Below are 14,736 nucleotides of genomic sequence, written 5' to 3' on the forward strand. Positions count from 1 at the left end.
CTAGTCATCATTCAACTTCTATTTTTTATTTTTTATTTTTGGACAAATAAGATATCAAGAAAAATAAGAAAATAATAGAGTATAAACTAACAAGTCGATAATAATCCCACATATGTATCTCATAAAGAAAATTCTTTGTATTGTTTTAGGTGGCGGTACACGGTGGTGATAGGTTTTTCTGATTGGTGGTTTGTATTTTCTACCCTTCCTAGATGGATAGTTTTAGGGCAGTTGTGTTTGAATTGTGCTGCGAATGAACAATTTCGAGGGAATTGTGCTTAGTTATGACTTCAAGTGACGCTCATGATGATGTGGCAAGGTGCCAAATGGTGCCAACTCGTTATGTTCAATCTAGTCACTAAGTTGTTCGATGCATCTCATTGACCATATTTTAAGGGTTTATGTCACTTTGACAGAAAGAGGTTAAGAGATAGAATGACATAATATGATTTGGCAAGATGCGATATGATAAAAAAGTTGAGTGTATTTAAAACAGTCTAATAATGAAGTATTATGTGACATTACAATCATTATATCAATTATTATATCATTGTGACATGATTCTATTATAACTCTCTCTATCTGATCGACCACCGTATTTGGATGATTAGCCGGCCAACATCAATAATAATTAATTAATAATGAAACAAATGTTCTGTACACTAAAATCAGAGGTAGGCATATCGTCGATGAAATTTTTATTAAACATTCGAAAAAGCTTAAGTTGGTATTGTGATTTATTTAGGTATCTTGTGTTCTAGTAGCCAATACGTTCTATTTGAAACGGTGCCTTTATGCACATATGAATTTATTTATTTAATTCAAATACTTTATATGTTCACAATTTTTATAGATAGATAATGACAATACTTAAATATCAGAATCTTTTTCCAGAACAAAATTGAACGTCTTATCTCTTTTTCAGAAATAAGTAAGCTACTTTTTTTTTTCAATAATATGTGGGAATTTTGTTAATATATTTTCCTTAGTTGGACTTGAAATTTTAATAATATTTTACTTTAGGACTACACGAGTCCGAGAAGTAGACGACAAGAACAAACAAGCATAGATTCTGAGATTTTGATAAAAAGTTGACGACATCCATGAAATGTATGATGAAAAAGTGGATAAATTTTGTGGGTTCAATAAAATGTATGGATAAAAATAAAATTTGAACATGTTCGATTGACTTTTTAGCAAATAAAAAACCTTATCAAGCAAGAACTCAACCTCTCATTATTTTTCTAAAATCCCAAGCTAACATGTTCTTGATCGAAAAACTATGCAAATGTTTGAGTCCATTTTTTAAAACTCATTTTAAATAACACGTTCTTCACATAAAATAATCTTGCACGTAAATTGGAAATTATTTTTTACTTTTTTTATCATAAATTCTCCAATTTTTTTTATTTTTTTTTTTACTTTATACAAAATATATTCTTCAAAAATACTCGAATATGTGCCATTTATAATTGTACGCCGCCATGTACTGTGGTATTGCTGTCCGACAAATTGATTGGTACTTTTCTTTGTTTTGTTCTTAATGGATTCTGAAATGACTAACCGTCTTTCCAAAAACGAGTATAAAAAATGTGTAAAAGCGTAAACCACTAGTTTGAATACTATTTTTAGAACATTTGTGTACCCATAGGAAGGGCATAAATAAAGCTTGTGCGATGCCAACGTTATGGGAATCAAGAAGAATAAGGTGAAAAATATAATTATTCGTCATTCAAAAGGTGCACGTCTCATTAAACATTCTTTGAAATCCCCTAGCACAATCTCAAAACAATATTGTTAACCATCAATATTAATCACCAATCTAAATAGCAATTACATATTATTTCCCCTATTTGACCCCCATTACGTGAAAAAATTAATGGATAAAATAGTATTTTTTTTTTTTTAAAATGAGTGGCTGAAAAAGAATGAAATTTTTTTTATTTACGTGTAATATTATTTTATAAAAAATTGTGTGGTTGAAAATAGGAGAGAAAAATGAAATGTAATGGAATTTAGGCCCCGTTTGGTACACATTTTTTTCAAAATGCATTTTTCTCTCTCTTCATTTCAACCACACATTTTTTATTAAAATAATATTACGCATAAATAAATAAAAATTTCTTATTTCTCAACCACACATTTTCCATCAATTTACTATTCAAAAATACATTTTTACATAAAAACGTCTTCCAAACGCCCCCTAATGTAATGGGGCTCAAACAGGGTAAATGATAAATTCATTTAAATGCAAAACCGCATGACTCATTTAATTTATCATATAAAATGCAATAACCTAAACTAATGCTCTAATATTACTAATGCTAAATGGCATTATTCATCTCAAAATAGTACCAAATTTAAATTACACCACAATAGCCCTCAAGAATCTCGCACAAGGGTGAAAATCTCACAAACATTAAATCTCGACCGATTATGACATTGAGTAGAGAGTTATAGATCTAAAATTCAAGATTATATGATACAGCTACTTGTCTCAAATTGGATTAGGAAGCATATATTATACGATTTGAAGCATCAACATTTATTTTTAATTAAATGTATTTACTCAGAATACCCAAAAAATGTAAGAAGTACCACTTTCCATATTTTCTTTATGTTTGTTAGAAATTAAACTAACTTCTTGAGCGCCTCTTACATTGGACAAACTCAAAAGATTGGACTTAGGAGTAATTAATTGAAAGGCCAAATCAATCATTGGTTGGTCGACCTTCGAAGACAGGCCATGCTAGGCTTAGCACTATGGTCAGAACCAATGTGAACCGGTTCATACTGGGACAAAAGAAAGAAACAACAAAACAGAACATCATCTTATTACAGAAATATTTAATCACAATTCAAAAAATAAGAATATAAATTGATCCAACTGCTGGGAGGATTCACCATTCAGAATCTACATTACAGCATCTTAAAGATGCATGATTACCTAATGATACAAGTAGAGCAAGCTCTCACTTGCGAAATTTCTTCCGCACTAAATTAAGTAATCTTATTTCACAATGAACATACAACTATCCGCTGAAACAAAACACTTAACTGTAAATGCTAATAAGCAAAAACAGTTGCCGGGTTGTTTTGCTGATATACCTCTAAATATAGTTCACTGACCTTCCAACCTGCACTTTCTTTCTTGTAACATCCCCCCCACCGCCCCCACTAGATGTGTTTAAACAAGAAGGCTTGTGCCTGGGATCAGCTTAATAATGTCAGTGTGATACAGAAAAGGTCTCATCTACTTACCGATGAAGCCAAACCAGTGAAGGATGAATGCCAAAAGGAGCATAACTACTGCCAAAATCATCCCAGATCTTCCGAGAAGCAAATTTTTTGTCTTCCGAGCACCTTCTACACCACGTTGAATTTTATCTGCCCATTTCATCTGCAACAATTTAAGTTCACATTATTTAAGGAAAATGTTTTTTGACGATAAATCTACAAATGGAGCAGTAGGTAGAGGACCACCAATGGCTGGGGGAGAGCAAATAAACATATTTAGAGCAGTGGGATATGCTTAAAAAGTTTACTTATAAGTAAATAAGATTTAATACAAATAATTTTTTGGTTGTTAAAGTTGAAAAAGTTTTATTTTTTTAGTTTTTGTACCATTGTATCCAACGCATCAGGTGACAAAGATGACATGGCTTGTTGAGCTTTTTCTGCATCCTCCCGCGAAAGCTTGAATCCAAATTGTTCGCTCATGTTTGCCATCATTTCGGGGCTCATATTTTTAACCATTGATGTGAACATCTGCCAATTCAGAAACAGAACAAATATTCTTAGTAACAGAATGTCATACATGTGCGTCAAGGAAAGAATTTATTTTGAAAGCGAAAAAGGTATGTGCAGCTGACGTCCAAGTTTCATCTCCACATATGACCTATCCCAAATGTATCAGGAGTCTCATTTTACACCCCTTGGCTTTTAGAACCCAACAAGAAGAAAAAAGAAGACAAAATAAACAACAGTAACTTACATAATCGGACCCATCCCTAGGATTGATTCTGAGTGTTAGTTTGACTTTAAACAATTAAAAACTAGCTGAAGCAAGGAAGCGATAACAAGAAAGATTAAGCTTCTTGTTTCTTTCATTCTTCATGGATGTCAATATCATTCCCCAAGGCTAAATGAAAACATGTTCTGGATTAAATTACGTGAAGGTTTCTTCAAAATTGGACTGACTGAAAATCCGATTAAATGGAAAAAGGAATTAACAGCCATATAAGTCATTCTACTACTCGGCAAAAGTGATATTCATGCTTCTCAAATGTCGCGTGATCTCCATAGAAATCATATAACAAAAATCACATAATTCTTTACCTTGTCTTTAAACAAAAGATTTATAAAAGACAAACAAAGAAATCTAAGGAAGCTTGAGAACGATCAAAATCAATAAAAAAACATAAGAAATAATATGTGACAAAGAGTCGAGCTGAAAACCTTTCGCATAGCTGGATCTTTCATTTGATTTTTCATTTGTTCCTGCAGATCAGTATCCGAACTTGACAAGCTTGATTGAGGAGCACTTCTTGAATGCAAACTTTGAGAAAAACTACTTTCACCAACTTGATCACCATTTGCTCTGAAATCTTCTCTAGTTTCAGAATTATCATCTGGCCTGAATCCATTAGGTTTAAATGCCGATGTCGATGCCGAATCTGTCCCTCTCAAAGACGACGCATTTTCAAACATTTTTTGACGTTCATCTGCTGACATCTTACTCATCATATCAGTTGCCATCTTAAGCATGTCAGGCGTCACATTCGGTGGAACTGACCCAGAACTAGAATGTAGAGATGATGTTGATGATCCCACCTCTTTACCTTTCAAAGAGGAGGCCATTTTAAACATCTTTTGAAGTTCTTCTGGTGGCATCTTACCCATCATTTCACTAGCAGTCTTAAGCATGTCAGGTGTCATGTCTGGTGGAACTGATCCAGTGCTAAAGCTGGTCATTGGGTTTTCCCCTTGGAAGGAGGAAGTCATTTGAAACATTCTTTGAAGTTCTTCGGGGGACATGTTGCCAATAATTTTTGAAGCAGCCTTTACCATATCAGGAGATATACCATCAACTCTCCCACCATTTATAGTAGATAAGGTTTCTGGTTCGGCTCGAGAAATAAAGTTTTGGAAGGATCTGCATGGACATTGAAGCAAAAGAGTTTTAACTGCAGTGCATACGCAGAGACTCATGTAGGACTGAGTTGAATATGGCACATAATTAGCTCAGGAATCGGACAAGAAATAAGAATGACAGAAAGAACGAGCAAGTACTAGTACAGCCGAGATCACAACTCCAAACAAAGCATGAGATTTAAATTATTAACAGTATGATCACAGAAATCATGTATCACGTACAACAGCTTACGTATTACATGTACAACAGCTTACGTATTACATATGCTAGGAATAAAAGTCACCTAAATTAGCACCCTTCTATTAAAGAAGGAACTTTAATAGTAGAAGATAAGATGTACAATTAATTCAGTATTGAACATAAATGAATTATCTTAAAAAAGATCAACGTGATAATTAACTGCTAGAGATAAAGATTGAAACGCCTAAAAGGTCTTCTGCATGATGACACGGACATCTTAGAAGATTTCAAGCTGGCCATATTACAGATTTAATCAAATACATCCAAACAAATCCAAACATTGAAATGTATACATCTCATAAAATTCGAATCCTATTGTCCAATTATTTTCAGAAATATAGAGGACATATGTATATGAAAAAAAAAAAATCTAGAACGAGAACATAAGGACAAACCCGATAGATTCGGGATCATCTTTTAGCGCTTTCAAATACTCAGAATTCATCGATAGAGGCTCCCTAAGGTTTTTAGTTGGACTTCTCGAGCATTGACTTGTTTCTTTTGGTGGTGTAAAATTTTCTGATTTTGAACTTTCATGTTTGTTGCAAGACACAGTTTCTTCTTCAGTTATTTCTTCAATAACCAATCCTATACAGGAAAAGAACAAAAATAACTAAAATAACATTGCAAGACATTGGCAATGCAGTGGATATATAAAAATATACAAATTATGGAATTCAATGTTGTAAAGAACATAAAAATATAAAAATACTAGAAAAAAGGTAAATGAGAAGACCTTTTGAAGGACGCTCACTGCCTTGTTCACTTAATCTTTCCTTTGCACCCCTGTCACAGAAGTAGACGACTCAGGCTTTGAATTTGGTGAGCAGATCTTGAAAGTTTGGGGAAAACATAGGCCAAACATATTCTATAAATGGACAATCAACAATGGGAGGAAAGAAAGAAGAAAGGACCGGTTTTCAGTCACACACACACACAGAGCACAAAAATACCAAGTTTACTAACTGAAAATTCAGTACCTTAAGATATCTGCAATAGTTTCATCTTCAGGAGAAACTTCATGAGCTTTACTCAAGTCAAACACTGCATCCTGGCATATACTCAAAGTTAGTATGACAAGCAAATAAAATATAAAATGGACATAGCATTTGAAAGCAAAAGAAACAACATGAAATAATTTTAACAGATACTTACTTCGAATTGCCTCAATTCCTTATATGCTTGACCCCTTCGGTAAAGGGCTTTGACACTCTTTGCATCGTATGCCAAAACCTGCAGATCCAAAAGTTATTGTTTTCAATTTTATTCTGTATTGACTATGATAACCATGATTTCGCATAAAAAACACAGACAAGTATTTTGAATATATATTAATATTAGAGCATTCATGGACAACAAGCTTTCGCTAAAAGGTTAGTGATACCCTCAATTGGAAGAATAAACATTTATTAAAGATTTAATACTTGCTGACCCTAGTCCTAGAAAATCTTTTCTCCAGCAGTATTACCAATTTTATATAGAAACTTGTGCCTGATTGCTGTAATAAAAATTTTACTAAAAATAATTGCACCTCCAAAGCACCTATAAAGCAAATGAGCAACCAAAAAAAGGAGTTGTACGACCTATTGAATTGACACACAATGACTTGACTGAGAGAAATAGGTTATTGATACCTCCGTGCCTTCCCTGATACACTCATCATACTGCCTGGTTTTCAAGAAACATGACATCATATTAAGAGAGCACGCCAACAGGACCAAAGCAATTGCGAACAATTTTTTCAGACTACAAAATTCCCCAGTAAAATCCACCATAATAATGTATAAAATAATCGATCTCCAAAGAATAAGTACCTGCTGTTGAATCCTAGCCAGATCATCGGGTGACATGCGACTCATCTGGTCCTGAGCCATTCTAATTAACTCCGGATCCATCATTCCGTTAAACATTTTCTAAATTATTCCTGAAATCTCTTAATTTTATCAGCAAAAATAATAATTAGAGCTCCAAGTAACGAGGGAAAATCCGGGCGGAAATTAGGATTCAAAGAGGGCTTTAGGGCTCTTCCACAAAAAAAATAAAAATAAAAATAAAGGCAATTTGATAAATTTGAGAAAGGTTTAGAGTTTCATAAAGTCGAATTTCCGAATTCAATTCCAATTTGGAGATTGGTATGAAAAGTAGAAAAATCTAGTCCAACCAAGTGAATACAAAACTCTTCCAAAATTGTTTATATATTATATATATATAAATAAATAAATAATAGTCACCAGATAGAAAAGTAAAATGTGGAATCCTAAAATATATGTCTACCTTTCCTCAAAATTTACTCATTAGAAAATAAATAAGTTAAAAAGTAATTGTTTTTTTTATTGATCAGAGTTATTTTTTATAACTTTTTTATTTATAAATAAGAAAAAAAAATCATGTATACGTATATTTGAAATAATAAATAAATTTATTAACTTTAACCAAACATTCTTATACTCAACTCTTCAAAGTTCAAAGCTCCTGCAATGCTGAGCTACGTCATTTTTTTCGACAATTAATTGTAAAGCATTGACAACTAGTAAAAAGTTTTAAAATTTTATGAGATTGCATTATTTTTATGCAAGAAAAGCTTGTTTTCGTGAACGTTACAAATATTTGGCACACAAGAAAATATTCGAAATAATAATTTTTAAATAAATATTCTTCTAATGAAATAATTTTATAGGAATCCATGATTTTTCCTACTTTTTAATTGTATATTATAAAAAAAAATATTTTCTCCAAAATTTATTTTTAAAAAATCAAAACGCGCCCTAAAAATCTTGCATGACTTATGAAGAATATAAATAACTTTAAAGGTTTGCTTATAAATTATAAGTAAAAAAATATTTTTGCATGAGAATATACGTCCATATTGAGCTTAAAAGGTTCAATTATAAGTTATTTAGTTATTAATAAATAAATATTTCTTTCATTAATTATAAAAGTTCAAATTAACTTATTTTAAAATGGTGTGTGGTGTAATTTTCATTAATGAAAATTTCATATCTAAGAGGTTAATCATGACCCATTCTAAAACTAAGAAACAATGGTAAAAATTTCAAAAATCAAATATTATTAAATTTTATTTTTTGAAATAATTAATTAAAAATATATTTTATTAATTGAGTATATTAAAATCACAATCCATATAATTTGGCCACAAATTCTCAAATTAATTTATTATAAATTTTTCTCGATCACGATTCCAAATTTTTGGCTACAGTTCATTTATCGATAACAAATTATAAATTTTATAAATAAGAACTTATTTAACGGTCACAAATTATTAAATTAATTGATCATGAGTTATTTCTCGATTACAACTTAATAAATTGTGGGGAACGATCACATTTTTGTCACAGATACTATTGGTCCCACTCAAATCCTGTTGTCGTCCCCAACACCATGGCATCATCGCCATTGCTTGCACTGCAATCATTTGTGACCATCAGCCCACCACAGCCAATAGTGCCAAATCGACCACCACATCACCTTACCAGCGTCGAAGTCCACCTGCATCATCGTCAACAAAATACATCCCCAAAAATAACAAAATATGTCTGCCTCCGCCAATGCCACGACCACCACAACATGAGCTGTTGTCTCCAGTGACAACTGCTTGTAGTATCGCCATCACTACCCGAAAACCACCAAAACATAGAAAACCACTACCACCCATCCAAAAAAAAAGGGTAAAAAAATCATCACCGCGATCTACGCTGCTATAGCCATGATCTATGACATACCACTGCGATTTGCGCCACTGCGAGCCTCCGATGGGTGCTCACAATAAAGGAATGGCTTTACCATGATTTGTAGAACCTCCGGCAATCTGGGCCATTGCATACAGGATTGACAATCAAGAAATGGCTTCACGGGCATCGCTCAAAGTAAAGATGGTATAGAGACGGTCTTCGATGACAGTGCTCCCCGACAGTGGAGGCGATTGACGAAGAGTGTATAGAATTGGGAGAGGGAAGATGATAGAGAAGAGAGGGAAGAATGAAAATAATTTTGAAAAATGCTACATAAACAGATAGGAGTGGGCACGATCCAATTTGGTCTGATTCCAAAGGGAATCGAACCGAACCGAATACCAATGAAAATTTTAGAAATGAAATCATTGGTTCCATAACTAACAATGGAACCGAACCAATCGGTTCCGATTCGGTCCGGTTCGATTATTTACATTGAAAATGTAAAAATAAAATGTTCACTAGTAAAAAATTTAAAGATGCTACCAACGTGATACTTTTAACAAATTATAGAAGAACCGAACATACTATTCAAAAATTTATTTAAGTATAGATTTACAAAGTGAAAACAAAATAAAAATTTCGCATCTTAGAAATGAAATTATATTTTGTAAATAAATTTATTTAGGTATATATTTACCCAATATTCTAATTTTGATTGAGAATCAATTAATCAAAGAATTATAAGAAGAGAGAAGGAAAGAATCAAAGAAAAGAAGGAAAGTACTGGAGTCTAAAATTAAGAAGGAACCCGATTATTTTTTATAAAAGTGTTGAAAATTGAGTCATATATTTTACCAAAAAAATCCTATAAGAACTGTTTGGTTCCCGGCGGTTCTCATATTAGAATCAGGAATTGGACCGGTACCGATCGGTTCTTAATAACTTGTCCCAAAATCAAATTATTTTTTAGAAGATCCAGAACCGAACTGACTGGTTCTAAATGGTTTCAGTTCGGTTCCACCGATTTTGGGAAAAAATGCCCACTCTTACAAACAGGCTAAAAATACGTTAGAAAATATGGTGCACATGTGTCAATACGTGGTTGGATTGTTTGAAAAATAAAAGGACAAACACCCAATCATATGCAGCCAAGTCAGTCTTTTTTTCGATCTTTGAGCCTGAACAAACATCATTACTAAATAATTTTAGGATTTGTGAATCAGGTGGGGTGGATTGGGGTGTGTTAATTAATGATTATTTGGAGCAGCTTTTCCACCAAAAAAATGTAATTTTTTGACCTTTTTTAGTCAACTGTGACCTACCTATGAGAGTTGTGGTCAACAAAGACGGTTGTAAATGAGTGGCCAATGATAAAAAAAAAAAAAATCATTTTTTTGCCCTAAAAATTTCCTTTAAATAGGGTCTTAATTTAATTTATAATATTATTATTAATATTTAAAATTTTAATTATATTTGATTTTTGAAAAAAAAAAATTTGTGACTCTTAACCGTTGTTAGGTATCGATTAAAATTTAAAGTTTAATCTAAGTAAAAGTTAATAATTAATTTTAACTACATATTTTATAAATTTTACAACTTTTCAATCACACATTCCATCAATTTTTATTAAAATTTACTAAAAATTTAATTTTAATTCCCAACAGATTTTTAATCATGAATTGTGATATTAGAAGCAAATATTTGTAACTTTCACTTTCCACTAAGCTCCTTCTCCTCTTTCGAAGCCCATGAAATATATTTAGGCCCAAAGCCCAAAATTGGTATATGTTTCCAAGCTTCGTCTTCACCGTTTCCAATTTCGACCGCGCTATGAAACCCTAAATCTTTCGTACAATAAACGTACAGGTATTCTCTCTTGTTTAACCAAACAGCATGCTTTTTAGGTTTACAGACGAAATTAAGGCTTGCAATAATATCAGTTCTATTTTCAGGCTTCCTTTAATTCTTCACAGGAAAGAACCAAACAGAAATTCCTCTCGATCCTTGATCAAAAACCCTTTTTCTTACACACACTTATCTGTCTAGTTTTTGGGCTGGGTTTATTCAATTCCTTGAGTCAGAATAAAGGGACTTCCTTTTTTGCGAAAGCAGTCAATTTTACACGGTGGGTGTTTAGCAATATTGCATTTTTGCTCCGGGATTTAAATTTACAATCCCCGTTAGTTTACAATAATACTGTTGTATTTATTGAAGTATAAGGCTGTTAGGTTTGTTCGACTGAGGTTGTTTTAGTATAATTTTGTTAAACAGATGGGTGTAAAAGATTTTGATTGTGAAAAAATCCGGAATATGTGCATTCTTGCCCATGTGGATCATGGCAAGACTACTTTAGCGGATCATTTAATTGCGTCATATGGTGGGGGTGTGCTCCATCCGAAGCAAGCTGGTAAACTTAGATTTATGGATTATTTAGATGAGGAACAAAGGCGAGCAATAACAATGAAGAGTTCCTCTATTGCTCTAGAATACAAAGAGCATTCCATAAATTTAATAGATTCACCAGGCCATATGGATTTTTGCAGCGAAGTTTCCACGGCTGCGCGGTTGAGTGATGGTGCATTGGTATTAGTAGATGCAGTGGAGGGTGTCCACATTCAAACCCATGCAGTGCTGCGACAAGCTTGGATCGAGAAGTTGACTCCGTGCTTAGTTTTGAATAAGGTTGATAGATTGATATGTGAACTGAGATTGAGTCCCATGGAGGCATATAATAGGTTGTTGAGGATTGTGCATGAAGTTAATAACATAGTGAGCACATATAAGTCAGAAAAGTACTTGTCGGATGTGGACTCTATTCTCTCAGCAGCTCCATCGGGTGACATTGTTGATGAGAATTATGAGTTTCCAGAGGATGATGAGGAGGAGACATTTCAACCCCAGAAGGGGAATGTTGTGTTTGCATGTGCACTGGATGGATGGGGATTTAGCATACCTGATTTTGCAGAATTCTATGCTACAAAACTCGGTGCAAGCTCAGCTGCATTACAGAAAGCATTATGGGGTCCTAGATATTTCAATGTCAAGACCAAGATGATTGTTGGGAAGAAGGGACTTAGTAGTGGAACCAAGGCTAGGCCCATGTTTGTGCAATTTGTGCTCGAGCCACTTTGGCAGGTTTATCAGGTTGCTTTGGAAACGGATGGTGATAGAGGTGTACTGGATAAGGTTATCAAGTCATTCAATTTATCAGTACCTCCGCGCGAACTTCAGAACAAGGACCCAAAAGCTGTGCTACAAGCTGTCATGAGCCGTTGGCTTCCGTTATCGGATGCAATATTGTCTATGGTGGTTAAGTACATGCCTAATCCTGCTGCTGCTCAGTCTTTTCGCATATCGAGATTGCTACCTAAGAGAGAGAGCTTGGATAATGAGAACAGCTCTGATGTGCTTGCAGAGGCTGAGCTTGTGAGGAAATCTGTCGAGGCCTGTGATTCCAGCCCCAATTCGCCATGTGTTGCATTTGTCTCTAAGATGTTTGCCATTCCCTGGAAGTTGCTTCCTCGTGGAGAGATTCAGAACAATTCTGTTGAGGATGAAGAATCAGGAGAATGCTTCCTTGCATTTGCCAGGATCTTTAGTGGGGTTCTCTGTGCAGGACAGAGGGTATTCGTGCTTTCGGCATTATATGACCCATTGAAGGGGGATGTTATGCAGAAGCATGTACAGGAAGCCGAGTTGCAATCATTATACCTGATGATGGGTCAGGGGTTGAAACCAGTGGCCTCTGCTAAAGCAGGGAATATCGTTGCCATTCGAGGACTTGGCCAGCATATATTGAAAAGTGCTACTCTTTCATCTACAATTAATTGCTGGCCTTTCTCAAGCATGGTTTTCCAGGTTTCACCCACACTGAAAGTAGCAATTGAGCCTTCAGATCCTGCTGATATGAGTGCACTCATGAAAGGCTTGCGGCTTCTGAACCGTGCAGACCCTTTTGTTGAGGTTAATGTTTCTTCTAGAGGAGAACACGTTCTTTCTGCTGCAGGAGAAGTTCACCTAGAGAGGTGCATTAAAGATTTGAAGGAGAGATTTGCAAAGGTGAGCTTAGAAGTATCTCCACCCCTTGTTTCTTATAAGGAGACGATTGAGGGAGAGATAACTAATCCATTAGAGTATTTAAAGTTATTGAGTGGGAGCACTGAGTATGTTGAGAAAACAACACCAAATGGTAGGTGTATTGTTCGGGTGCAGGTAATGAAACTTCCAACTCTACTTACTAAGTTGCTTGAAGAAAGTTCGGAACTGCTGGGAGATATCATAGGAGGCAAGTCTAGACAGGCTTGTAAAAACTTGGAAACCTCGAAAGGTGGCATTGTGGAAGATGAAAATCCAATCGAAGTGCTCAAAAAACGAATGATGGATGCTGTAGAGAACGAGTATATGTCTGGGAATGCAGAGATGGACAAGGACCGTGCCGAAAAATATAGAATGTTGTGGCAAAAGTTTTTTAAGAGGATGTGGGCTTTAGGGCCTAGACAGTTTGGTCCTAACATTCTCCTTACTCCAGATATAAAAGGAAATAGCACGAATGGTTCTGTTCTTATCCAGGGCTGTCCTCATGTATCGGATAGATTGGGTTTTGTGAACTTAGATAGCAACAGTGATGCATCCGTCGAAGAGCTGTCTATAGACGATCAAATGTTACTACAAGAGGCACAGAGTCTAGAGAACAGTGTTTTGTCTGGATTTCAGTTGGCTACTTTAGCTGGGCCATTGTGCGATGAACCTATGTGGGGTTTGGGTTTTGTTGTCGAGGCTTACATTTCTCCCATAGTTGGGCAGTCAAATGAGGATAATTCTTCTAGTCAGCAACTGGAAAATTATGGAATGCTCACGGGACAGGTAATGACGGTCGTCAAGGATACCTGCAGGGCAGCTGTACTCCAGAGAAAACCTCGGCTTGTTGAAGCCATGTACTTTTGTGAACTGAACACCCCTACTGAACATTTGGGATCAATGTATGCTGTACTTGCACGAAGGCGTGCTCGAGTCATCAAGGAAGAAATGCAGGAAGGATCTCCATTGTTCACCGTGCATGCCTATGTTCCTGTTGCAGAAAGCTTTGGCTTTGCAGACGAGCTGAGGAGATGGACCTCTGGCGCATCAAGTGCTCTGCTTGTTCTCAGTCACTGGGAAGCGCTTTCAGAGGACCCTTTCTTTGTTCCCAAAACAGAACAGGAAATCGAAGAGTTTGGAGATGGATCCAGTGTGCCACAGAACACAGCAAGAAAGCTCATCGATGCTGTGAGACGACGGAAGGGTCTTCCAGTGGAGGAAAAGGTGGTTCAGCATGCAACGAAACAGAGGACCTTGGCACGTAAGGTTTAGGAGTTGCTGATGATATTAGGCACTAGCTTGTCTATCTGTAAGCCGATACATCCCATATTCCCATTTATGGCCAAAATCTCTATAGAGATATCAGTTTTTAAGACAAACTATAATTTTTTGTCTCATTGCTCTCCTTTTGACTTGGCCAAATTGCTCACGTTATACTGAACTTAATGTGATTTTTATTTATTTTTTAACTCACACAAGCATAAAATGATCTCATTGCTCTCCTTTTGACTTGGCCAAATTGCTCACGTTATACTGAACTTAATGTGATTTTTATTTATTTTTTAACTCACA

At 34.9% G+C, this 14,736-nt stretch overlaps 2 protein-coding genes across 2 annotated transcripts; one reads left to right on the forward strand and one right to left on the reverse strand.

Annotated features, from left to right (window-relative positions):
- Positions 1-2,810: 2,810 nt before the first annotated feature.
- LOC111405863 (outer envelope protein 61-like) lies at positions 2,811-7,107 on the reverse strand. Its single transcript, XM_023034936.1, has 8 exons — positions 7,030-7,107; positions 6,551-6,628; positions 6,376-6,446; positions 6,132-6,181; positions 5,791-5,983; positions 4,459-5,155; positions 3,625-3,768; positions 2,811-3,400 (listed from the first exon to the last, which is right to left on the reverse strand). Exons 1-8 carry the CDS (start codon positions 7,087-7,089, stop codon positions 3,254-3,256), a joined length of 1,440 nt encoding a protein of 479 aa, XP_022890704.1. The 5' UTR covers positions 7,090-7,107; the 3' UTR covers positions 2,811-3,253.
- Positions 7,108-10,871: 3,764 nt separating this feature from the next.
- Positions 10,872-14,633, forward strand: LOC111405864 (elongation factor-like GTPase 1). Its single transcript, XM_023034937.1, has one exon. It carries the CDS (start codon positions 11,359-11,361, stop codon positions 14,434-14,436), a length of 3,078 nt encoding a protein of 1,025 aa, XP_022890705.1. The 5' UTR covers positions 10,872-11,358; the 3' UTR covers positions 14,437-14,633.
- Positions 14,634-14,736: the final 103 nt, after the last annotated feature.

Source organism: Olea europaea, chromosome 12, assembly GCF_002742605.1.
Source record: "Olea europaea var. sylvestris chromosome 12, O_europaea_v1, whole genome shotgun sequence".
Lineage (NCBI taxonomy): Eukaryota > Viridiplantae > Streptophyta > Magnoliopsida > Lamiales > Oleaceae > Olea > Olea europaea.

What these genes read in the sequence shown, in the direction of transcription:
- LOC111405864 (XM_023034937.1), top strand. Translation starts at nt 11,359, where the DNA reads ATGGGTGTAAAAGATTTTGATTGTGAAAAAATCCGGAATATGTGCATT.
- LOC111405863 (XM_023034936.1), bottom strand. Translation starts at nt 7,089, where the DNA reads ATGATGTCATGTTTCTTGAAAACCAGGCAGTATGATGAGTGTATCAGG. An exon ending in ACTATTGCAGATATCTTAAG is followed by an intron (nt 6,182 to 6,375) that starts GTACTGAATTTT and finishes CTTCTGTGACAG; the next exon opens with GGGTGCAAAGGAAAGATTAA. An exon ending in CTGATGCGTTGGATACAATG is followed by an intron (nt 3,401 to 3,624) that starts GTACAAAAACTA and finishes AAATTGTTGCAG; the next exon opens with ATGAAATGGGCAGATAAAAT.